The sequence below is a fragment of the Camelus dromedarius genome, chromosome 33 (genome assembly GCF_036321535.1).
Source record: "Camelus dromedarius isolate mCamDro1 chromosome 33, mCamDro1.pat, whole genome shotgun sequence".
NCBI lineage: Eukaryota > Metazoa > Chordata > Mammalia > Artiodactyla > Camelidae > Camelus > Camelus dromedarius.
The window spans coordinates 11628995-11655180 of NC_087468.1; the positions used below are offsets into that span (position 1 = coordinate 11628995).

Consider the following 26186-nt stretch of genomic DNA (forward strand, 5'->3'; position numbering starts at 1 on the left):
AGCCCCTGGGGGCCAAAAAATAAAATAAGAGAAAAATTCCAAACCAGCAGCTATTTCTTTCATTGAAAAATGAAAACCAAGAAAACAAAACTGTCTTAGCCCTACTTCCCCTTAAGCTGTTCTCTTTCTCTCTCCTTAAATTCACTCTCTCTACTTCCTCTCCTCTTATTCTCCCTTGAGCTCGCTCCCCTGGGGCATGTGCCCTGCTACTCCATACAAATGGCCTTTCAAAGATCACCAGTGATCTCCATACCACTAATCCAGTGATCAAGACAGTCATCTGGATTCCTAAATCACACAGGGCAATACAAGAATGAAAATGACAATGCGGGTAAACCCTGAGGGTATTATGCTAAGTGAGGTAAGTCAGACACAGGAAGACAAACACAGTATGATCTCATGTATATGTGGAATCTAAATAAAAGCCAAACTCATAGAAACAGAAGAGTAGACTGGTGGTTGCCAGGGGTTGGGGAGGTGGGGGAGATGGGGAGAGGTTGGTCAAAGGGTACAAACTTACAGCTATAAGAAGAATACATTCTGGGGACCTAACGTACAGCGTGGAGATGACCCTTAGCAGTACGTACTGTACACGGGAAAGTTGCTGTGGGAGGAGATCTTAAACGTTCTCACCTCACCACAGTAACAAAAAGATGGTAATTATGTGAGTTGATGGATATTTCAACTCACCTTATTGTGCTGATCATTTCATAAACTTACACAAAGGGTTAATTATCTCAATACAGCTGGAAAAACAAACAAACAAAAAGAAAGAAAATTATATGCCCATTTCGCTTTTGAACATAGATGCAAAATCTTAAACCAAATGTTAAGTAACTGAATCCAATTGTATTTATTTCAAAAAACAAAACAAAAAGGGATACCAGGATCGAGAAGGTTTTATCTGTACGAGTAGGAGAGAAAATCATGAAAATCCTAATTCAGAAGAGAGAAACTTCTAAGTGAAGTAAGCAAGAAAGAGAAAGAAAAATACCATATGAGATCGCTCATATGTGGAATCTAAAAAAAAAAAAAACAAAACATAAATACAAAACAGAAACAGACTCATAGACATAGAATACAAGCTTATGGTTGCCAAGGGGGCGAGGGTTGGGAAGGGACAGACTGGGATTTTAAAATGTAGAATAGATACACAAGATTATACTGTATAGCACAGGGAAATATACACAAGATCTTGTGGTAGCTCACAGCAAAAAAAATGACAATGAATATATGTACTTTCATGCATAACTGAAAAATTGTGCACTACACTGGAATTTGACACAACATAGTAAAATGACTATTACTCAATAAAACAATGTTAAAAAAAAAAGAGAAACATCCACATCTATTTATAATTAAAATAAACAAAAACTCTAAGCAAACTAGGAGTCAAAGGGAACTTTTTAAACTTGATGTAGCTTATATTTGCAAATCAAATATTTATTTGCACAAAATATTAGGTTTAACAGCAAAGGCTCAGACACACTCTCTTTAAGACTTGGGACAAGCCAAGGTTGGCCACAGTTACCACAAACTGATGTCCTGCCAATGCTCTAAGGAAATTTCGAAAAAGAGAAAAAAAGATCAAAAACCAACCCCCCCAAAACAAAAAAAAATCCAAAACACAAAAACAGTGTAAGAGTTAGGAAATATAACTTAAAACTAACACCATTTGTGGATGATATGGTCCCTACAGGGACCAAAAGAATCAATAAACATGAGAGTTCAGACTGCCAGATGCAAGATTAATTTATGAAATCAAAAGCAATTTTCTACACCAGTAATAACCACCTAGAAAATATAATAAAAAAGATAACATTCATAATAGCAATAAAAACTAAAAAGGCATCTAAGTATTAGCCAAAACTCAAAGGATGCCTAATAGAAAGATCATCTGAATAAATGAGGCATTCCATCTTGGACAGGACCATAATAACACTATAAAGATGTTATTTCTCCTGTGATAAATTACAGATTCAATGCCACCTCAATCAAAGATCCAGCTGGATTTTTTGAGGGCCTTGATGAATTTCCTCTGAAATGTATAATGGGGAATAAAAAAAATCCATAAAAATCTAGAAAGGAAGACTGCAGAGGAAGTTTTCCCTATTACATACTAAGACATACAATCACTGTAATAAAAATTGTGTGGTTTGGTCCAAGAACAAACAAACACACAAACTGATAGACCAGAGAGCTCAAAAAGACACCGAGGTACAGAGGGAAGCTCACAGAAGCTTTGTGGAAAGGCCAGATTGTTTAGTAGATGGTGTGAGGGAAACTTGCTCATCACACAGCAAATAAATCTGGACCCCTTCCTTACGCCACAAGCAAAAGTGGGCTCCAGCTGAACTGAAGACCCAAATATGAAAGGTAAGCTGTAGCATAAAAATGAAAGGTAAAAGGGTATCTTGCTAACCTAAGGGTAGGGGAAGACATCTTAAAACCAGAAAGGAAAAAACCTGACGAATGCCATTACATCGAAATTAAGGATTTCTGTTCAACACAGGGTACCATGGCCAGTTAGAGACACTCAACAGAATGGGAGGAGACAGCATGCAGTCTTTACAACTGATGAGAGAAGAATGTCTAGAACTGACAACCATCAGAAAAGGAAACCAGAAAGATGAATAAATACATGAAAGATGGTTCAACCTCATTAATAAACAGGAAAATGCAAATTACAACAAGGATGCAACACCTCCCGGATTGACAGGAAATAATAACAATGAAATAAGAAGGCTGACAATGCCAAGTGCTGGAGAGGACCTAGATCAATGGTCGTTTTCAAACATGCTGGTGAGTGTGCAAACTGGGACAACCACTGTGGAAAACCATTTGCATTTTCATACGAATGACATATGTATACCTGCGTACCCTCGGGCACAGTAATCCTCCCCCAGGTATATACGCCAGAGAAACTCCATGCCCAGGAGTCCCTGCAGCACTCCAGCTTGAACCAATCAAATGTCCCCTGACAGCAGAGCAGATACATAGATTGTGGGGCATCCTCTGGAAGAAATATTAAACAGCTGTGAAAAATGAATGAACTATAGAAACACACAGCAATATGGTGAGTCTTAGAAACATTGCTAGATGAAAAAACAGTCCTAGGAGACCAGTCTGATTCCATTTGTTAAATAAAATTCAAAACCAAGAATAAACAAACAATATATTTATAGGGAGACATAAGGGATAACTATATAAATAAGAACAAAAATCCAGGAGTGACAAGCACAAATCTGGCTGGTGGTCACCTCTAGGGTGAGAGAGGAAAGTCACTCTGAGAGGCAGGCTGGTGACTCTCTGGTTCTGGTAATCATCGCATTATTCTTTGTGACTCACATATCAGATATATATGCATTTATTAGAGATTAACTGAAATGTTTAAAAATAATTAGATTCTCCAGGGCAAGGAGGGGGAGAGAGAACACCTCTGATCGGGATTAAAGATCAGACACTTGGAAAATTATAAAAGGACAGCAATCCTAAGAGAAATGCACAGAAAATTTACAGATAAGGAAACAGAAAAAGCTCATGAGCACAAATAGGGGTGTTCAAAATCATTAGTATGAAAAATGGTATGATGTGAGAACAATGAGAGAAAAAAGTTATACTCATTGAACCTGCAAAATCTGAAAGTTCCTTACAGAGTCAAGCTATCGTGGGATGTGGGCTAACTTCTACCCGAGCTCCAGACTCACCTGCCTGCTTGCCACCTGCACTTGGAGATGTAGGAGCTTCTCAAGTGGAACAAATCCAAACTGAGATCCTGATCTCCCCTCTAAAACCTGCTCCACCCACAGCCTTCCCCAGCTCCGCTGACGGCAGCTCCATCCTACCGGGTGCTTAGGCTAAAACCCTGGGTATAGACCTTCTTCCCAACATTCAATCCCCGTGCAAACCCTGCCTGCTCCACTCTCAGCCTGCACCTGCCTCTCCCACCTCCACTGCCCCCACTCGGGTCCAGGGCTCCATCATCCCTCCTGGGGTGTCTCCCTGCTTCTGCCCTGGATCCTGTGGGTCTATGGCGTGTGCCTATTTCTCTGTTTACTGGTGCTATGGACTTGTGTCCCCCACTTCCCCAGTTCATATGTTTAAGCCCTGACTTCCCAACGTGATAAAGTTTTTAGGAGGTAATTAGGATTAAATGAGATTTAAAGGTGGGGCCCTAACCCAATAGAATTGGTTCCCTTATAAGAGGAAGAGAGATCTCCTGCCCCCATCCCCATGCACACACCAAGGAAAGGCCACGGGAGGACATAGCAAGCAGGTGGCCATCTGCACACCAAGAAGAGGGGCCTCACCAGAAACCAACACCACTGACACTTTGATCTGGGGCTTCTGGCCTCCAGAATTGTGACAACAGAAATTTCTGTTGTGTGAGTTCCCCAGTCCGTGCTCTTCTGTTATGGCAGCCCGAGCAGAACAATACAACTGGTCTATGGTCAGTCTCTCCCTCTACCACGGGGACCTTGACAGGTCCTTCTATCGGCTCAGTGCTGCACCCAGCCCTGGAACAATGCCTGCATGTGGGGGCTGCACCATAACACACGCTGGGTGGCTGGCCCCCCCAGCTATGTTTCCTGTTTCAGAAGACCTAAATAGGCATTTCTCCAAAGAAGACATACAGATGACCAATAGGCACATGAAAAGCTGCTCAATATCACTAATTATCAGAGAAATGCAAAAGTACAATGAGGTATCATCTCACACTGGTCAGAATGGCCACCATTTAAAAGTCCACAAATAATAAATCCTGCAGAGGGTGTGGAGAAAAGGGAACCCTCCTACACTGCTGGTGGGAAGGTAATTTGGTGTAGCTACTATGGAAATCAGTATGTATGAAGATTTCTTAAAAAACTAAAAATAGATTTACCCTATGATCCAGCAATCCCACTCCTGGACATACAGCCAAAGAGAACTCTAATTCAAAAAGGTACATGCACCCCAATGTTCATAGCAGCAGTATTTACAATAGCCAAGACATGGAAGCAACTTAAATGTCCATCGACAGATGAATGGTGGTATATATACAATGGAATACTACGTGGCCATAAAAAGGAATGAAATGTCATTTGCAGCAAATGGATGGACCTAGAGATTATCATACTAAGTGAAGTAGGTCAGACAGAGAAAGACAAATATCCTATGATCTCACTTATATGTGGAATCTTAAAGAAATGATACAGATGAACTCATTTACAAAACAGAAAGAGACTCACAGACATAGAAAACAAACTTACAGTTACCAAAGGGGAAGGGGAAGAGGGCTAAATTAGGAATGTGGGATTAGCAGATACCAACTACTATATATAAAATAGATAAACAATAAGGACCTATTGTATAGCACAGGGAACTATATTCAATATCTTGTAATAACCTATAATGAAAAAGAATGTGTACATATTATATGAATAACTGAATTACTAAGCTGTACACCAGAAACTAATACAACACTGTAAATCAACTGTACTTCAATTAAAAAAATAAATTAAAAAAAACGGGAAACATTATTTATAAATGGGAAAATACAAACATCTATGCAGTCCCCCAGGGGAAGGTCATGGACTTCCTTACCCCAAGGCTGTTTTAACACGAAGCTTAGTCTAATTCACTGATGGAGGCTCTACACTCCCTTCATTCTTGGGGCCTCTGAGTCCTCCGTGTGGTCCCCACACTAGTGACCTAACGTCACGCCCCTCCTTAGTGAGTGTGCACCGAGGAGGGAAGCTGCGGTGACTGTGCATAATTCAAATGCGGCCTCTGGGGACCAGGAGGGACGTGGGCCCTAACACCGCCTCAGGGACCTGCCTCTTAGGGATACAAGAACCCAGCCCCTGAGAGACACAGCTGGGCCTGAAATTGTCCAGGGTGCCTGTGGTTGACAGTTCACGTGGGCCTGGGGAGAGGAAGCTGGGCCTCGAGCACACAGTGAAACGGGGCTCCCACCCTAACCTGCTGTGGCTGAGGGGCGCTTTTTGGCCTACCCCAAAGCATGAAGCTGGTATGAACTCCCTGGGCTGGCCCTGAAACCTTTGCAAGGCTCCCTTGTGGGCTGCAGGATCTTCTCTTGAGCCGACTTCACCTCCAGCCATCACCCATCTTTGCTCTCATTCACAGCAAAACCCCAAGTGCTGTTCCCACTCGCAGGCTCCCACCCCTCTTGAACCCGGCTGGTGGATCTCACTCCTCACTTACTCTCTGCTGGTCAAGTGACATCTAGACTTTGGGGTCCCACAGAGGAGCCCCGGGGATTGCCGTGGGGTAAGGGGAGGCCGGTGGGGCAGGACTCCCTTCACAATCCAAGCAATATGTTGGGAGGGCAGGCTTCTAAGTAAAGCTTCATTTGAGGTTCTGTGGCTAAGTGGCCTTGAAACCTCTGACTGTGTCTGGATGTGCGGCAGTCAGGCGCTGACTTGGGGTGGGAGGGAGGGGGCCTTGCGCAAGTCTCCCAGCCTGCAGCCACATCAGGCCTGGGCTCCAGCCCATCTACCTGTCCTGCGGAAGCCTCCCCACGCAGAGCCCCCCTCTCTCCTGCCCTTTCCCGAGCCTGTCCCAGGGGGCCTGTGGGCAGCAGCTCGAGCCAGTTGGGACTCAGGAGCCCTGGCCGTACAGAGCACGTGGTGCAGGATGCCCACCGTGGTGAATTGCCTAGCAAGTGCCTCCTCCTCTCCCACCAATTTCTAGTCCACAGTTAGTGACCGGTGACCCTGGGGAGCACTCGGGACAGGACATTTTCAGTAAGAAATGACGAGAGCTAATGCATACAGCCCTGACTCCATGCCGGGCCCTGCTTTGTGAGCTTGGCACCCATTTATGCAGCTCTACGAGGGAGACTTTTCCCTCTTTGGATTTGAACCCAGACAGCTGCCTCCACTTTGGGCTCTAGACACCTGCACTGTCAGAGGCTGGGACGCACTGCTGTGTCCAAAGACTCCTGGACCCTGTGGAGTTAGAGACGTAGCCAGGAGGGTATACTAGAGTTCAAAAAGGTCCTGGCTCTGCCCCTCCCTGAGCCTCAATTTCCCCATCTGTAAAATGGGCCTGCTGTTGAGGACAAAATGATGATGTGCACCAAGTGCCTAGTGTAGACAGTGATCACAAGGTGCTGGCCACTGTTATTGGCATCAGTGTCCCAGATCTGGAAACTCTGCCCAGGGGCTGCAGGAGGCCTGAGGGCCTTGCAGTTTACCAAGAGTGGTGGATCCTGCCAGGGAAAAGGGCATCCAGGATGCTCAGAGCATCACCAGGCCCCCAGCAGAGGTAGGAGAGGGTGCTGGGGGAAGAAGAACAGGAGAAGGAGCAGGAGGAGGAACGGTGGACCCGTGGGCCTTCTCCAAGCCAAGAGTTGGCTGCAGACCCACCAGGCTCCCAGGTCACTTTGCAAGGCCAGGCCCCCCCATGGCCGGCTGTGCACAGAGGGCAACTAGGGACAGCTGAGGCGGGGTGGTGGGCCAGGATATCACCGCCTTGGGCACTCCCCATGCTCCCCCTCACACTCTCTTCTCTTTACCCCCCCGAGACTCGGGCCCCTACAATCCAGCCTCCCTGTCCCCACCCCAGCCAGAGGGACCCTCCCCTCAGAGGGCACCTCCCAGGGCTGCCCTAAAGGGAGGGCCAAGACCCTGCACTGCTTGTGTTCCTGGCAGCCTCACACTGCCTGGCATACACTGGGTGCCCAATAAGTGGCTGACAATGGCATATGATTTACACTGACTCAACACCTGCTGTTTGCCAGACAGTGCTGGGCACTCTGGGACCACAGCGTATGGACACAAGTCCTTGCTGCCCTCAGAGAGCTGATCACATTGGGTGGGGACAGGGACACAGAAGATTTCAGGACAGTATCTTCTCTAATACACCCAGAGGGGCAGGGAGCCAGAGGGGTCAGGGAAAGTTCCTTACAGATGAGGAAGCAGTCAGAGAGGAAAGTGACTTGCCCAAGTTAATGACAGCTTGTTAGTGGCCACGTGAGAGCTGAAAGATGGCTCTCTCGCCCCTGGCCAGTGCTCCTCCTAGAACAAGGTTTCTCAACCTCACCACAGACATTTGGGCCTGACCATTCTTGGTGGTAAGGGGCTGCCTGCGCCTTGCAGGCTGTTTATTTAGCCACATCCCCGGCCTCTACCCACTCAATGCCAGTAGCACCCACCTCACCCCCAACAACTGTGACAGTCCAAAATGCTTCCAGACATCACTGAACATCCACTAAGCACCCAAACTGCTCAGTTGAGAGCCACTAGTCTTGAACTTGGGAAATGTGAACTGAGACAGCAGAGGCAGCAGCCAAAGCCAAGCCCTGGGCCACAGTTATGGACAAGAAGTCTGTGGCAGGGCTGTGGCAGGCCTGCGAACCAGCACCAGCTCACCAGTCCAGGCTCACTTTTTGCCAGTGTGCCCGCCCTTGAGTCTCTTAGGCTGGAGTCTCACTGTAACTTTTTCAAAGTGCTTGAAGTTCACCACGCGCCTGTGGGGTGTACGGGGGAACAATTTTATTATTATTCTCATTCTACAGAGGAATTTGAGGCTTGAGGGGCTTAGATGCAACAAAGTCACCCAGTAAGCTAGTGGCCAGCCCAGGCTGGAGCTCCCCCTGACAGAGTCGCCCAGGGACAGAGAGCGACAGGCAGAGAAAGGAAGGCCTTTCAACTTCCGCATCTACTTCTAGAAGCCTGCATCCTTAGAACCCAAATCCATTAGTTCTTAACAATCCCCAGGGACACCCTAACTCTGGTCTCTTACAGAGGAGAACTACGGAGGCTCAGAGGGGACAAGAGACACACCCTACTGCACATGTGCATGCTTGGAGGGCAGCTGGGCACCAGCACTCTTCCCTCGGTGCCAGCTCACATCCAGGCTGGGGCTGAAGGCCCTGGGCTCCTCACAGCCCATGACAGTACCCTAGACACTGGCCAATTGGCCTTCCCAGGCACTTAGCGGGTACCAGTCCTCAGCAACACGGAACTGGAACGTAAAACTCCCTCCCTCTGATGCAAGCAGGGGAGGCCTGTCTAAGTGAGAAAATGTTTTCAACTGTGAATCAATTCTGCTATTAAGAGTAATCATTCTGTCGTTAATTATTAGTGATAGCAATGGTTCACAAAGTTAGTGCATTTATTACACACCAAAAATGATTCTGGGGGCCATTAAAGCCCTACTGACTGGTTAAAAGTCTGCTACTGCCCTATGGGGCAGGAATTATTATTGGTCCCACTTTACAGAACAGCCAAACTGAGGCTCAGAAAGGTTAAGGGAATTTTATAGCCAGTATGTGTGGGTGACAGGATCCCAGCTCAGACCAGGCTGACTCTGAGGCTCTGCGCTCCTCCCCCTGCAGCCAGGCCCCAGAATGCCAAGGGGCACAAGTGGGCAAATATACCAGAAAAGACAAACTCATTAGAGCCTAAGGTGGGCTTTTCAGCAAGTTGAATAAAGCATCTGTAGTGTGCATCCAATTACCTTGTAAAGAAATCCCTTGTCCTTAGAAATCACAAAGGTAAACTTCAGGCGGCCAGACCCGTGAGCACATCGGACTCAGTTAAGAAGGGTTTATAGTACTTAAGTAGAGAGAGGCTGGCTCGTGCTCCTGGCCCCTGGTGGTCCCAGGAGGGCCCAGGAAATGACAAAGAGCAGTGTAGGGGCCATGGCTTCCCAGGTACCAAACACTCCCATTCCCACCACAGGCTCCAGGTAGAGAAAGGATAGGGGATGGGGGTGGGCTGGTGCCCCGCAGGAGGCATGTTCCTCAGGGCACAGCAGCGTGGGATGCCCACCCACCCCCACCCCTATTTCCTAGTAAGTCCCCTAGATTCCCCCTGCCGGGGTCAGTATCCATCCAGCCAAGTGCAGGCCCAGTTTGGGTAATTTTCTTCCCCAACTAAAATGTAAAGTTCAAGGTGGCACCTCTCAGAACTGCCTTGAGCAAGTCCCTTCTCTCTGGGCCTCCTGAACTCACCTAGAAAAGGTGTGATGGAGCCCAATGGCTTCTGAGGGGCCCAGGTAAAGAGCCAGCCCTGGGCTCTGAAGGCAGAATAGAGCCTGGGCCTTGCTTCCTGGCCCTGTGCCCCTTCCTGCTCTCAGCAGCCCTTTGAAGGGGTTTGGGGGCACATCCCCAGGCTGGAGGGGCTGCCGGGCTGTTCAGAGGCAACCTCGAGTTCTCCCTCCTCCCCTCTGGCTTCTGGGTTTCAGTCCCAGGAGCTGGAGCCTGGCAAGGTCAGCAGAGTGCTGAGGTAGGCAGGAGGCCCATCCTCCTCTAAGAGGACAGCAGGGGCAGACAGGTGACAGGCATGGGACAGGATGGACCCTTCTCCACAGGCCAGGTACAGAGCTGTAGAGGATAAGTTACAGCCCTGGTGGGTCAAGGTCCCCTTCACAAGGGGTGTGTCCTGGAGCAGTTCCTTCTCCTAACCCGCCCAGAAGTGGGAAGGAGGTACCAAGTGGGGAAGCAGCTCCAAGGGTACTTGTCGGGGGTATCTGTTGGGGATCCCAGGGAGGCCGTCAACGTCTGCTTTTAGAGTAGGTCTGTCTCCTCAGCTAATGTTTTATTGAGACAGTGGCGCCTCAGGGTTTGGTTACTGATGCCGTGGGCCTGAGCCTTGCCTGGGGAAGGGGAACTGGATGTGGGCTGGGGGCGGAAGGGACGGCCCCATCACGCGCAGAGGTTTTATATTACTCGCCGCTGTAGTCAGACGCCCTGGGCTGAGGGTCCTTCCTGTAATCTTCACCCTGTGCCACCTCCCACCGCCGGGCGGCCAAGCCGGCTGTGATCACCGGGGGCCGCTCGGACTGGCAGGCCTAGGACAGTCAGGGATGCCCGCTCAAGGTGTCACCGGCATCCTCGCTCACACCCACCCCAAGCGCCGCGACCCCATCCCCTCGGAGCCCGAGCCTTCTCTGCCCCCTTAGTCCCAGTCACAGCCCTCCGGAGTCAGGAGCGGGCGGCGGCCGAGGCGGCCAGCGCGGCGGAGGGCAGCGTCCCCGAGGGCCGCTCCTCGCCGGACCCAGATACCCGCGCCCCGGAGCGCATGTGCTGCTCCCTCCCCACAGACCCCTGGCCCCCTGGGGAGGGCAGCGGAAGGGCGGGTGGCCACGCTTTACCTTCCATGGACATGGGCTCCAGGATGCCGAACTGCTTGAGGACGGCGATGAACAGCAGCACCACCACGGCCATGGCGCACAACTCCATGCCCTGGATGCCCATGGCGGCCCGGGCTGCCTGGGGCCGGGGCGTGCCCCTTGCCCGCGCGCTGCCTCGGGAGCACCGGGGCCGGTGCAGCCCGCCCGGTCTCTAGGGGAGGCCGCGGCTCACATGCCCCCCGGCAGGCGGGGCTGCGGATGTCGACCCGGCCGGGGCCCCGCGGAGGGCGGCGGCGGCGGCGAGCTGGGGCCCGCAGAGAGGTTGGACGCGGCGCGGCAGCGGAGCCCGAGCGCAACTTTGCGAGTCAGCCGGCAAACTTCGAGGCGCGGCGGCGGCGCGGAGCGCAGCTCGGGTGGCGGGAGCGGGCCAGAGGCGCCTCCATGCCCGGCGCGGGCGCCGCGCCTCTTTCGCCAACCCCCCCCCTCCAGCCCCACGGGCTCCGGGGCGCGGGGGAGCGGCGGCGGCGGGAGTCCCCGGCGCTCCCGGGGGCACCAGCCTCCATCGCGGCTCCCCGCGCGCTCATTGGCCTAGGCGCGGCGACCACCCGGGGAGGAGTCCCCTGCGGCCCCCCCTCGCGAGCCCAGGAAGGGGCGGAGGGAGGCAGCCCCGCCCCGCATGGTCCAGCCCCTGGACGGAACCTGGCGCACAGCCACCGCTCCCCGGCCAGCCCCCGGGAGGCCGCGCGGTCGGTAGTTTCACCGAAATGCCCGTGCAGGTGGGGGCCGAGTGGCTGGGGAGGGGGCTGGAGAGGAAGGGAGCCGCAGCGTCGCTCTCCGTGGAGAGTCGGGGTTCCACTCTCCTGGCTGAGAGGAGCTTGAGCCTGGCCGCCGCCGCTTTCCGCCCCGCGGGCCAGCGCCGAGGTGGCTTTAGGAGGATCCGGGAAGCCCTCTTGCCCCAGGGTATTTCCCACAACCATCAGCCCTCGGCCGGAGATTGAACTTGGCCCCCGTTGAAAATGGAAAAGTTGGTATCCAAAGTTCTCCGGTTTTGGAAACCCGCATGCGCTCGAGGCTTTAGCAGGGAGTTGGGCCTCGGCATTAGCGTCTACGGAGATGAGTTCAAGTCCTGACTTTGCTGCGTGACCTTGGTTGAGTTACGGACTTGCAGCCTCCTCGTCCTCCGTAAAGAGGGGCTGGTGCCTGCCTTTCCGGCTGTGGGAAAGAGCTGAGCGGATGCCAAATGCTATGCGCGGGCAGTTCAAGAGAGTGCTAATTCGTTTGTGGATCGCTTTCTTCCTGCCCGGGGACACTGAGCAGGAAAGAAAAGCCACGAAAAGGAAGGAGAAAGGAAGGGGAGAGGAGACAGCGTGGCAGGGCGAAGCCCAGAATCCTCCAAGCCCCCAAACTCCGGGACTTGAGGGAGTGACTCTCTGCTGCCCTCCAGCGGGCGCTGCGCACCGCGGTGTCCTCATCAGCCCGGGACTCCAGAGCTCTGGAAGCGCGAGCGGCGGTGAACACCGAGTTCTTCTGTTTTCTGGCGTCTTAGTGGAGGGGGATATCCAGCCCCGCACCAAGCCTGTGAGCGTGAGCCCTGTTTGGACCTATATCCTGAACAGTAGCAGCTTCCATTTGTGGAGCCTCTGCTAGCCGCTCTGTCATTCATTCAACAATACTAAGCGTGTACTGCGATCCAGGCGCAGAGGTCAATTACCACGGTGCGGTGGGAAACCGCAGCGTACGCGGCTGAGGGCCCCTGCTGGAGCTGGCGTACGGGAGCCAAGCTTTTAGGTTTACTTGCAGTCCTTAAGGGCTCCCCAGTGGGCATTCCTCTTCCCCTATTTTACAGGTCAGGAAACCGAGACCTAGAAAGTGGATTATGGAAGGGGACACAGGTACAGCCCAAGCCCGCTGGATTCCGGAGCAGGCGCTGTCCCAGGACACTGCACTGCTTCCAGGGGACAGCCAAGCGGAGAGAGGCTGCGGCGTTTCCTTCAGCCTGCACAACTCAACCTCGCTGTTTAACACACCTGGTGGAAGACTGAGTTATTGGAGGTTTTTTTTTAAAAAAAAAAAACTGTAAATGCACAGCTTTCGATTCCATTTAAGTGGGCCTGCGGTGAGTCTCTGCTGACCAAAGGCAAGAGTTCTAAGTAGAGATGCTAACGGTTGCCGGAGAATGTGGCTCTGTTGGAGCCCACGAGTTGCTTGTGTATAAAATCTAGAAAGGTTAAGAAACCTCCCGCCATCTCGTTTACACATAAGTGCTGCGCAAAGTCTAGCCCGTGACCAAGCTAGTTCTCACCAATCCTCACTCAACAGCCCCGTTAAGAGCCCCGTGGTACATAACCTCTCTGAGTCTGTTCCTCATCCATAACGTGGGGGTGATAATCCAGCCTTTCCAGGGGCTTGTAAAGGATTGAAGACAAGGGCTGGGATGTGTCACATGATGGCCCCTGTTTGCGGAGCGGGGTGTGTACAGGGTACAAGACCTAAGATAGACAGGAGGTCAGAGATAAGAGCAAGCAAAGAAAGCCATCTTGGGGGTCCTCCTGAGCTGCCCCACCCCTGCTCCCCTGCCTCAGTTTCCCCGGTGCTCCTAAGCATCTCCCCCAAGCAAGCTTCAATGACTGCTTATAAACAAATACTGAGCTAGAAACGAGACATTGATCCCTTGGCTATGCAGCGTAAAATATTAACGATGTCTAAGTGGATACTAGAGCTGAGAGCAGAATGTCCGCTCGGCATCAGCAGCCCGGGCCAGGGGCCTAATGGATGGGAAGCTGACTCTCCTGCTCGCTCACTAGCCTGGGGCCTGCCAGCTCTGGGGCCAACCCAGGTCCACTGAGGCTGGGCCGACAGCCCAGTCACACACCCCAGGACCTGGAAAGGGGAGCTTAGACAATCCCCCAAGCCCTGTATTTCCTCCCACAGCATAAGGTGCCAGGCCAGGCCTTTCCCGCCTGCCGCTAGCTCCCCTCCCCAGTGGGGCGGGGTGGGGGGTTGTTTGCCCTGGCATGCATTCTCCCCTTTCCCCCCCTCCCCATGCCTCCTGGAGCAGGGAACCAGCTGGGTGTTGGCCGTGTTCCCTGCCAGCTCCCTTCCCTGGGGGAGGCCCAGGCTGAGGGGAGGGGCACAGACAGAGAAATCTCTGCAGGGCTGGGGGCTGAGGGCTGCCGCAGAGGTAGGGAAATGAGGAGCAGAGTGGAGGGAAGAGCTGGCTCTTCCTCAGATGACAGGGGAAGCCTGGGGGACCCTGAGCCCTGGCTTGAGACCTCAGGAGATGTGGGAAGCCCTGGGGGCACTGGCGTCCTGGTCTAATTTAGAAAGTCTGAGAGCCCCAGCTGCTTTGGGGCAGAGCAGGGTGCACTCCAAACCTGAGGTCATCCTTCTGCCTGGAATATTTTTTTCCATTCTTACCTGGAATATTTTTTATGCCACTTGAGTTCTGCCTCCAGGAAGCCAACTTGGATTATTCCAGCCCTACATTAACCCTCTCTCTGAACCCCCATGGCCTCTGGGCTGCATGAGCCACGCCTTCCATGTGGTATTTCGGGTATCGGCCCAGACAGCTTCCACACAGCCCGTGTTCCTGTTTTCTCACCACGGCTGCCAGGCAGGCTCCCGGGGGCTGGACCCCGGCGGTTTGTCCAGCATTCATTGGATGCCCCCAGCCTAGTGTTCCTGACTGCCTAGCTGCTCAAGGAATTCAAGAGTTCTTTTGCCTCTTAAGGGAGGGACCAGGACGGACCCTGGCTGTTTTAGGAACACATTCCCTGCAAACAGCCCAGCAAGCTGTTCCTGTCCCAGCTCCCCCGGAGGGCAGGCTTCTCTTGGTTCTAGTGCATTCTACTGGGTAGAGCAGGCATTATGCAGTTTATTCATCCTTCTCATATTTCATAACAACCAGACCAGAGTGGAATTCCACTGCCAAAGAAACCCCTCTAGGACTCCTCCCCGTGGTGTCCCAGGGCTCCTCACGTGCAGCGCAGCCAAAGCTGAACTCTCATTCTTACCCCAAACCAGTGCCTCCTCAAGCTCCCTGTCTCAGCTGCTCAGGTTAAAACCCTGGCTCTTAGACTGGGCTCTGCCTGTCCTCACTCCTGCCCAGTCTGTCACCAAGCCCTGGCATTGTGCCCCTTTCTCATCCATCTCTGCTCCTGGTAGCAACCACCCTGGCCACACCATTGTCCCTCTCTCCTGGACTCCTGACACCATCCCCCAATTTCTCTCCCCACCTCCTCTCTGCCCACTTCTCCGTTCAGCAACCAGAGTAGTCATCTCAACATGAACATCAGAGCCTGTCCTTCCCTTGCTTAAAACCACCAGTGGCTCTGACTCAACACTGGTTGTGTTTGCCTGGTTGGTATTCCTCTCCCTGACCTGGTAACAGTGCCCCGATTTCCTTTGCAGAATCTGCTGCCCCTGCCAGCCTCGGGGCAGGGATTTCAGAGGTTTGGGGACATGATTGGTCGATCAGCATCAATTCCTCTTCTTCCACTCTACTCCACCCCTCTACTGCCATGGGATTGGCTCAGGGATGGGCACCAGATGGGAGCCAGGATGGTGGGCGACCTCCGTGGCAATCAGGAGAGAGGCATTCTCTTTCACTATGGCAGCTAAGTGGCCTCCCTGCCACCATGTGAGAACAGAGAGCCTGAGAATGTAGTCACCTCATGAGAAAGCAGAGCAAAAGGTGGAGAGAAAGGCTGGGTCCAGTAGACAGTGCTATGTGCCTGGATCCAGCTGTGCCTGATGGCAGATCCAAACCTTTATCTTTCAGTTATATGAGCCAATAAATCCCCCTATTGTCGCTTAAGCGAGTGTGAGTTGGGTTGCTGTCCCTTGCAACCAAGATGGTCCTGATTCATGCATTCTCCATTACTGACAGAACAAAGACCGAAATCCATAACAAGCCCCTTAAGAGCAGCTGACATCTACTGAGCACTTACTGTGTACCAGGCACTGGAACACAGCTCATCTCCCTGACTCCTCCCAGATCCTGATAAGGTCGGGACTTGATAAGAAAGAGGAAGACACCGAAGCACAGAGTGGTTAATGCTTTGTTTCAGGGCGTGAGGCTGATAAACCATAGCATCAGGATGTGAACCCAAGCAGTCCAGCTCCAGAGGTGATTTTCATTCAGCACCACCTGTGTGGTCAGGCTCCTCCTCTCCTTTGCTCTCACGACCCCAGCCACGCATGCAGCTACCTCCGTGAGCCCGGACTGTCCCACCCCAGGTCTCTGTGTGGGCTCTTCCCTGAGCCGCGGTGCTGTCCCTCCTCCTCCTCTTCACCCACCCTACTCGTCCTTTGGGTCTCAGCTTACTGTTATGTCTGCAGGGGTGTCTCCCCTGCCTCCCCTTATTAGTCTCTACATGGCCCCCATCATATCCCCTTTCTGCAGTTATTGCGATGTGAATTTAGATATTTACTTGCTCATTTATTTGTTTCTGCTCTCCCACCAGAGTACAAGCTTCCTGAAGATCCGGGTGTTAACTGCCTTGTATAAGTGTTTATGAAATTTCAGATGATGCCTTTTCTCCAATTATTTTGGCAGAGAGTGTCCTGTGTCACTAGCAAGAGCACTGGACCGGGAGTGCAGGAGAACCAGGGCCAAGTCAATAGTTCCAACCCTACGAAGACTTGGCCAAAGCACAGCACTTCTCCCAGCCTTCTTTTCCTTCTTGTAAAATGGGGTGCCTTGGTGATATTTACCTGCCTGTCACACCGTGAGCTATGAGCATCTGACAAGCTGATGGATGTGAAAGCATCCCAAGACACAACTGAAGAACCTTGTTCCTGGAGAAGCCTGCCTTATCAGGGCCAGGACCACCTAGGAAGTGACAGCAAGGGGGTCCAGTTATCTTTGCCTTATGGCATCACCCAAGCCCTCAATCAAACAGACCCGTAGGGTCACACAGAACCCATTCCCACAATCTCTGTTCCTGTCCAACTACAGATGAAATGTGAGAGATTTATGGTAGCAGGTAATAGAAAACCTCCATTCATTAGTTTAAATTGTAGGGAATTGCTCCATGTCACACATAAGAAGTCCAGCAGGAGGCTGACTCCAGGGACAGTCATCTCAGATCCAGCAGTATCATTAAGGACTGAGTTCTTGTATCTACCCACAGTGCCAGCCTCAGAGCATCTACCTTATTCACAGCCTGCTGACCTCATGATCACAAGAGAGATGCCTAGTTCCAGACATCACATCCTGACAAGACAACGTCCTGGGAGAGAAGGGACCAACTCTTCTGATGTTTCTTTCTTATATTGAGGGAGACTTTTCTGTTAAGCTTCTCATGAATAATCCTTCATGTTTCATTGGCTTGAATTGTTTCACACACCATCCCTAAACCAGTTGCTGGCAAAAAGAGTGAGACCATCACTGTAGCAGAGACTGCTAGCCCTCCACAAAAACTCATTCTCTTCTCTTCTATAGTAAAAAAAAAAAATGCTGTAAGCAGCATCACCCAAGTCCTCAAACAGACCCAGTAAGGTAGGGACTTGACTCTCTGGCACATGGCTGCCTGATGGTGGTAGCATTTCTCAGACCCCTTTGCAATTTGGTGTGGCCATGTGACTAAGTTCTTGCCAGTGGAAGTGATGGGTGCTGCTCTGGGCACAGAGGTCTTAAGACAAGTCTGCTACTCATCATCTCTTCTTTTTTCCCACCGGCTGGAGCCCAGACATGTTGATGACCAGCCTCAGCCATGCAGACCATGACAAACCAGGGAGGGGCCGGGGGGTTGAGGGCAGGGGATGGAGCCACAAGACAGAAGGGCCCTGACTCCCTGAATGACCACATGGAGCAGAGCCTCCCACCAATCCTGACCACTCGTTGTGAGCTGTTAAGGGATAAAGAAAGAAACTTTAAAAAATTCCTTAAGGAAAGAGATGAGATCAGTTGAGAGCTGGCTATTTTGAAAGCAGAAATGGAAGGGAAGAGGGAGGTATCAGATATTGGAGGCTTCACGGTGTTGGAAGAGGAAACCGCTTTTGGACCAAACAGAAGAGAAAAATGCAAAAAGCATCTTTCAAAGTTCCTCTAAGAGTTCTCAGCCAAACAAAGGTGGCCTCAAGAGACAGAGAGTGATGGGTAAGTCAAGGGAGCCAAGAAATAAAGAAGCTCTCAGAACTATATTCAGAAAAGAACTGTGATAGTGGTTACTGACCAAGGAACCGACTGGAAACAAATGGACCAGAAACTGACCAAGTCTTTGAGGCAATCATATTGTGGTCAGAAGCCTGGGTCCCAAAAGCCTGTGACTGATTAAGATTTACAGTACCTCTCCCAACTTACACTAGCAGCAAACTTGGGCAGCTCTACAACCTCAAAGGAGGGCACACCTCCCAACACCTACTTCCAATGTGGCTAAGGGGGAAATTGACAGGGAAGGTCCTCCTGGAGGGCAAAGCTGGGTCGGGGGAGGATGGGGACGAAGCGTGGTTCCAGACAGCGAAACTGAGGTGGCCAGTTGACTTTTTCATTTCACTGCCAGGACAGGTAGCCCAGGAATCCTCACTCTCCAAATCCATGTGCTTCCTGAATTCAGATAGTGAGAGTTATGTCTAGTGCGTTCAGGTTATGAGTAGTGTAATGCATTATCCAAATCTATCTGATCCCTGAGTTTTGGATAACATCCATGAGAGTCCACAAAGAAAAGATATCTCAAAAAATTATCTGAATCTGCTCCGTTCCTGAGTTTGGACAGGGAGAGTTCTGACAGCAATGATACTGGTATTTGTCATTTCTGTCTAGCAAGATTTAATCATTGCAATGGATCACTGTCTACTGTGTGTTTCCTATTCTTACCTCATCTCCTTTTAGGGAGGGACGAAGTGTGTTATATACATGGAAAAAGGATGGTCATGGGTGTTTGCTGGTGAACAGGGACAGAGACCACCAAAGTCCATTCTACCCTTTTGTGGTGATAGATAGAGTTGTTACTGAACACATGTAGCTTGGAACTGCCTTTCCAAAACCCCCACAGCCTGGAAACGTGATTAAGTTTCCTCCAGCAGAATGTGAGCAGAGGTGAAGAGCGCCCCTTCTGGCTGGAGCCCTTACTGCACTGGGCATTGCTTCCTGCCCTATTCCTACAGCTGGAGCCCAAACGTGGCAGGGACCAGCCTTAATCATGTAACAGTGACACAGCCCTAGGGGTTGGCAGAGCCACAAGGTGAACGGCATCTGGGCCCTGAATGTCTTTGTAGGGCAAAGTCTCCCACCAACCTGAACACAGACCTCAAGAAGGTCACAGAGAGAGAAATAAACTTTGTTCTTAAGCTACAGGCTTTTGGGCATCTCATTGTTACAGCACCAGATCCACCTTAATTAATGCCAACATGATGGCTCAGACCAGTCAGACCCGCCCCCCTGGGGCGAGTAGGAAGGCCCAGCTCTTTTTGGGGCTGAAGAGGGAAGGGAGACACCAGAATCTGGGGCTGAAACCAGAACTCTCTAAAGAGGGAGAAGATCAGGGGTAGATTGGGGCAGACAATTAGTACCCCTCTCATTGCAGCCTCTGGGCCCGAGGCCCAAGGTCTCACCCCTCCCCTACTGAGTGGGGCTATTAAGGGTCAACTTCCTCCAATGGAGGGTTTTAAAAAGGCTTCAGACTGTGTCTCACTTACCTCTACTGATAGGTCTGTCCTTGGGTGGGATTTAGACAAGTCCATCCTACTAGCATTTATTGAGCCCTTGCTCTGGGTGGGTGGTCCTGGTGAGGGTTTTGCAGAGTCAGCCTCTTGTGAAGACATTTCTCAGATGGGCCATTAGCAAAGCTCAAGGTCAAGAATACCCACTGTCACTAACTGAGCCAGGTATCTGCTAGGTGCTTTACAAGAACTACCTGGTTTCATCCTCACGTCAACTCTATTGATGGAGGAAATTATGCCATTTACCCCTGTGGCAGAGACTTCTGGTTACATAGACTTAGTATCTGTACTTCCTTTCTGTCTAACAGAATCATAATTTTGTTGGAGGCAATAACGTGCTCTGCTAAAAGAAAGAAAAGAAAAAAACTACATTTCCCAGCTTCCTTTGTGGCTGGAGATGGCCATGTGACCCAGTTTGGACCAATGAGATATAATGAGAAGGCACTGGGTGGGGCTCCTAGGAAACCATCCTAAAAAGAGGGGGATGGACTTTTTTTGCACTTCTCTGCCCTTCTTTCTGGAATGGGGTTATGATGGCTGTACCTGGAGCCATGAGAGAAAAATACAAGTTCCTGGATGCTGATGCCTTGAGCTGCCAACTAAACCTAACAACTACCTGCCTCTCAATTTCTTATTACTTGAGAAAATGAAACCCCTGTCTCATTTAAGTCATCATTACTTAGGTTTTCTTTTCCACGAAGCCTCAATTTCTTTGCCCCAAGTGCTCACAGCTGGTAAGGGGCAGAGCTGTGGTTTGGATTCATCCTGAAGGCAGTGCCACAGAGAGATGGCTGGTGTGCCCTCAAACTCCTGCCTCCCCATCCTGCCCTTGAGGTGTGCCTTGCCAGTTGCCAGTCTTGGGGCTGGGAACTTCCTGCTGCTTCTCACCACCTCCAGGTTGCCCCACCTCCTAGCCTGATGGTTGGCCTGGTTTTCGTGGCCTCAGTCCTCATCAGCACCCCCCAGCCTAGCTCTGTCCCTGCTGCTCAGAGGACAAGCCTGGAGGCAGAGAAGCCCACGATGAGGACAGAGGAGAGCTTGGGTGGAAGATGAGTGTGGCCTGGACTGAGGTGGAGGCAGAAGGTCTGGACAGGGGGGAACCTCACTGACAGTGAAGCCGGCAGATTCCACACATCCCACCCAAATGCAGCTAGGGCGGAAAACCTGTACCTTTAAGGGCTCTGCTGATACTGTGATTTTTTTTTTCTTGTAACTTATAACAAAATTGTAAAAAAAAAATTGAGATAGTTTTTAAGTGGCAATGTAGTGTAATGGTTAATAGTGCAGGCTTTGTATTCAGGCTGCATGGGGTCAAATCCTGGCTTTCCCCACTTATTAATTATGTGATCTGAGGCAAGTCACTTAGCCTTAACATGACTCAGTTTCCGCAACTATAAGTGGAAATGGTGATAACTATATCACAGAGTGAGTGTGAGGGTCAAAAGTTAGTTCATCTAAAACACTTAAAGCAGTGTGTCCTTTGCCCATATAAGGTTCTCAGTAAAGGCTGTAGCTTCTGTTGTTATTACAGAGAAAGGACTTACTGTATATCCCAGTGATGCTCAGAGACCAAGCAGGAGTTTGGGTGAGTTTGAATACATCTGTGTTTTTAACCAAACAGATGCCATTACCTCTCTCAGCCTCTTGGGTGCAGAAAAGGAAGTTCCAATCATGGTGGAGTAACTGGTGTCAGACTTACCTTACCCCTGAAAACAACTATAAAATCTGGACAAACTATGTAAAGCAACCCCACGCGGACATTGGACAGCAATTAACATAGGGCGGTGATCCTCACGAGAAGGACTCACACTCACCGATTCCCAAGTTCATTTCATCTTTATCCCTGAGCGTGTCTCCCAAAACACTAGTGCTGGTGGTCACACCGGATGGAGGAAAAAGAGATCAGCGTGCAGAACCGCTAAAGTGGCCATGATTTCAGGGGGAAAAGGGGGAAAGGAGAAGCCACAGAGAAAGATCAGTCCCAAAAATCAACATGAAAATATACCGTGGGTCCTTGGCCAATTCTCAGGCTGTATGTGAGCAGGGAGAGACTCCAGGAGGGCTTGCAGAGAATAACCGCTCCGGGAGCTGATTGCTGAACAGACATTTCAGACATCTACAGCTCCGAGGAAGCACTGAGGTTCAGGCCCAGCCAAAACAGGGGACACTGGTGAACCCCTGCACCTTCTGCTTCTCTCATCCAGAAAGGTCACATTTTAGGATTAAGGCCATGCCTTAAGAGAAGAGCTACATTCTATAAATAAGGAAAAATCTGAAACAGATCTGCCTACATAAAGCCTAAAAGCAAACTTTGACAGAAGTCGTGTGATTTGCCAGGATTTTAACTGTCTGCTGAAACAAAGCTTAACACTCTTTACAGGGAGAGAAGCTGATCCAGAGGCTCTTCAGCATATCATTTGTAATTTTCAGCTTGCAATAAAAAAAAAACTGCTAGACATGAGAAGAAGGAAAAAGTGGCTGATCACGGAGTTAATAGAAACAGAACCCAGAGATGACCCAGATGTTGGAATTAGCAGATAAAGACTTCAAAATAACTATAATATAAATGTTTATGTTAATATTAATGTTTTTTAAAATGGAAAAAGAAGTGGATAAGATGAATGAAAAGATGAAGTTTAAATTTTAACAGAGAATTGGGATCTTGTATCGGTTATAACAGAGAATTGGGATCTTGTATCGGTTAGGGTTTGGTAAGGGCCGCAGAACTACCACGAGGGGTATGGAATAAGGCTTTATCATAAGAATGAGCCCTGGGGAAGGGTATAGCTCAAGTGGTAGAGCACATGCTTAGCATGCACGAGGTCCTGGGTTCAATCCCTAGTCCCTCCTGTAAAAATAAGTAAACCTAATTACCTCCCCACCCCCAAATAAAAAATAAGTAATACAATAATAAATAAATAAAAATATATTTTAAAGAAATAAGAATGAGTCCTTACACAACTGTGGCAGCCGGGGAAGAAGTCTCTGGAAGGCTGTTCCCTCTGCACATCCCGGAAGTGGCTGTAGGTCAGCAGCACCAGAAGAAAGGGGAAAAAACTGACACGAAGTGCAAGCGAGAACAAACTGGAGCCTACAGCTGTTTCTGACTGCCTCCAACCTTCACAACACAGGTGACCCACAGAAGCTGATACCACCTGCCACACAGAGCTGCACTTGCGCCTGACCCAGTCTTCAACAGAAAATTAAAAGTGATGCCAAGAAACGAGAAAATTTAGCTCACACTCAGGAAAAAAAGGCAGACAATAGACAATGTCTCTAAGAATCACTAGATGCTGGGTTTAGCAGACAAAGACTTCAAAGTAGCTATTAAAAATATATTTAAAAAACTATAGGAGGGGAGGGTGTAGCTCAGTGACATGGCACATGCCTAGCATGCATGAGGTCCTCGGTTCAATCCCCAGTACCTCCAAATAAATAAGCAAATAGATAAATGAAAACCTAATTACCCCTACCACCCAAAAAAAGCCTATATATAAAATAGAAAAATAAGGACCTACTGTATAGCACAGGGAACTATATTTAATTTCTTGTAATAGCATATAATGGAAAAGAATCTGAACAGAAAAAATACATATGTATGTGAATGTATAAGTGAGTCACTTTGCTGCATACCTGAAACTAACATTGTAAATCAACTACACTTCAATAAAATACAAAACAAAATAAAATATATGTATTCAAAAAACTTAAGGAAACCATATTTTAAAAATTAAAGGAAAATATGACCTGTGATTTAGTGGATGGAGAATCTAAATAAAGCAATAGAAAATATGGGGGGAGGGTATAGCTCAGTGGTAGAGTGTGTGCTTAGCATGCACAAGGTCCTGGGTTCAATCCCCAGTACCTCCATTAAAGAAAAAAAAAAGAAAATATGAAAGAACCAAATGGAAATTCTGGAAACAAAAAGTGAAATAACCAAAATTTTAAAAATTCATTAGAGGGGCTCAATAGCAGATTGGAGCTGGCAGAAGAATCAGTGAACCAGAAGATAGATTAATAGGAATCATCAAACCTGAAGAACAGAGAGAAAAAACACTGAAGAAAGATGAAAAGAGTCTCAGATACTTGTGGGCAAATATTAAACATACCAACGTATCTGTGATGAGAGTCGCAGAGGAATAAGAGAGAGAGAGAAAGGAGCAGATAAAATATTTGAAGAAATAATAGCCCCCAATTCCCCAGTTTGAATGAAAAACATAAATCCACAGTTCCAGGAAGCACAAATAATCCAAAATAGGATCATGAAGGTATCTAAACCTATACATATCACAGTCAAAGTCATTTGTATTTGCAATACAAAGACAAAGAGAAAACCTTGAAAGCAGAGAGAACCCTTGAAAGCAAGAGAAAAATGACATATCACAATCAGACAACAATATGAATTTAAGCTGACTTCTTATCAGAAATTATAGAGGCTGGAAAGCAGTGGAATGACATAATCAAGGCACTGAAAGAAAAGGTAAACTATCATCCAAGAATTCTTTATTCAGCAAAAACTATTCTTCAAAAATGAAGATAAAGACATTGCCAGATAAACAAAGAACGAGAGAATTCACTGCTATCAGACCTGCCTTATAAGACATACTAAAGGAAGTCCTTCAGACTGAAAGGAAATTAATCAAATCTGCAGGAAAAAAATTAAAGTTACCACAAGTTGTAATTATGTGGATGCATTTAAAAGACTACAGAAATATTTTTATGATTTCTACCCTTGAGTTTTTTAAAAGATACAAGTTTGCATAAACTAATAATTGTAACACTGTATGTTTTGGCTTATAACATATATAGTGATATATGTGATGTAATATATTTGAAGATAATATTGGTGATGATAATAGCATACAGGAGGAGAGAGAAAAAGAAAATACACTGGAGGAAAGTTTTCATATTTTACCGGAATTAAGTTAATAGTTTGAAGTAAATTGTAATAAATTAAAATGTATATTGTAATCCCAAGAAGATCCAGTAAGCAAGTAACTCAAAATAATAGTTTTAAAAATCAACAGAATTTAAATGGTACACTGAAAAAAAATTTGTTTAACGCAACAGACGGCAGTAAAGAAAGAACAGAGAACAAAGAATAGACAAGTAGTAAAATGGCAGATGTAAATTCAACCATGTCGATAATCACAGTAAATAATTCCAGTAAATGCGGATGGGCTAAAAATGAAAGAAAAAAATGGAAAAGAATATAAGGAAGATGTGAGACAAAGAACAAAGTTTAAGAAGCCTAGCAAATGTGTAATTAGAGTCCCAGAAGAAGAGGAGAGAGAAAGGGATGGAATTAGAATTTGAAGAAATAATGGAAGAAAAATTTCCAAAACTGAAGAAAGCTATCAAACCACAGTTTCAATAACCTCAACAAAACCCAGGCAAAATAAACACAAAGAAAACCACAGCTCAGCACATCTTGGTCAAACTGCTGGAAACCAAAGGTAAAGAGAAAACTTTGAATGTATCCAGAGGAAAAAAGACATTCAGGGGAATGACAGTACAAATGATGGTAGAGTTAGGGACCAAGACCATAAAAGCCAGAATTCAATGGAATAACATTTTGCTCTAAGAGGAATAACCAGCCATCCTATAATTCTATACCCAGCAAAAACATCCTTCAAAAAAATAAAGGACAAATTAAGACATTCAGAGTTTAAAACTGAGAGAATTTGTCATCCATAGACAATGTTCCACAAGAAGTACTAAAGAGATGAAGTTCCCCATGTTGGAACCAGCTTCTAGGAATAAGTCTTTGCCCATCATAGGAATCATGGGATCTCTCAGCATCTTGGACCAGAATCAGGGCCAGCGGTCTCTGGAAGGAAAGGAACTTCATGCTTCTTAATTAAGCAATTCTAGGTTCCATGGTTCTCATGGTCTGGAAAGACTTGGCAGGCATGAGAGAACTGAGCTACTTGACCATGTGGACACTTCTCCAAGTGTCACTGTGGTGGTGGACCCCTCACTGACTACTTATGGGAAAACTCTCTTTTGATTACCCAGTGATCTGATTCCCCCTTAGTGAGGACCTCTCTTCATACCTCCATCCGGATACAAGGCATATCAAATCCTCGTTTATTGTCCCAGGGGTTTACAAGAGTCTAGTAATACTGATAGGGTGATGGAATGAGGGATGTTTGAGGGTACCGTGTCCTCAGAGCCCCTCCTACTTACTCCCTCATCCAATGTGATGGGAAATTCCTGTTCCCTCTTGCACTTGGAGGATGTCTCAGCTCTTCTTGTGTCTTTTCTTATCCTTACTCCGCTCCAGCCCAGGGCAACCAACTAGCCCCAGAATGACAGGACCGGATAAGGCCGGCCGCAGCAACCTCACTTCAGACCCTTAGAGTTTATACAACGTCCACCATGTTGATTTGTGAGTTTCTCTGGGTAAATTATATTTCTTGGCTGAACTTGTCTTTCCC

At 48.6% G+C, this 26186-nt stretch overlaps 1 protein-coding gene and 1 non-coding gene across 3 annotated transcripts in view; one reads left to right on the forward strand and one right to left on the reverse strand.

Moving 5' to 3' along the window:
* Positions 1-26186, reverse strand: part of KCNIP3 (potassium voltage-gated channel interacting protein 3) — a 74661-nt gene that overhangs the window by 13448 nt on the left and 35027 nt on the right. Inside the window, exon 1 of one of the 2 annotated variants that reach the window (XM_010984672.3) lies at positions 11104-11231. The exons of the other annotated variant lie outside the window; for it this stretch is intronic. Coding sequence (XP_010982974.1) covers positions 11104-11206 — 103 coding nt within the window. The 5' untranslated portion in view covers positions 11207-11231. Of the gene's footprint in view, positions 1-11103; positions 11232-26186 lie in introns of those variants that run through there. 2 annotated transcript variants of the gene reach the window in all.
* On the forward strand, positions 23544-23616 carry TRNAA-AGC (transfer RNA alanine (anticodon AGC)). The gene has a single exon. It is a non-coding gene; the product is annotated as a tRNA-Ala (tRNA).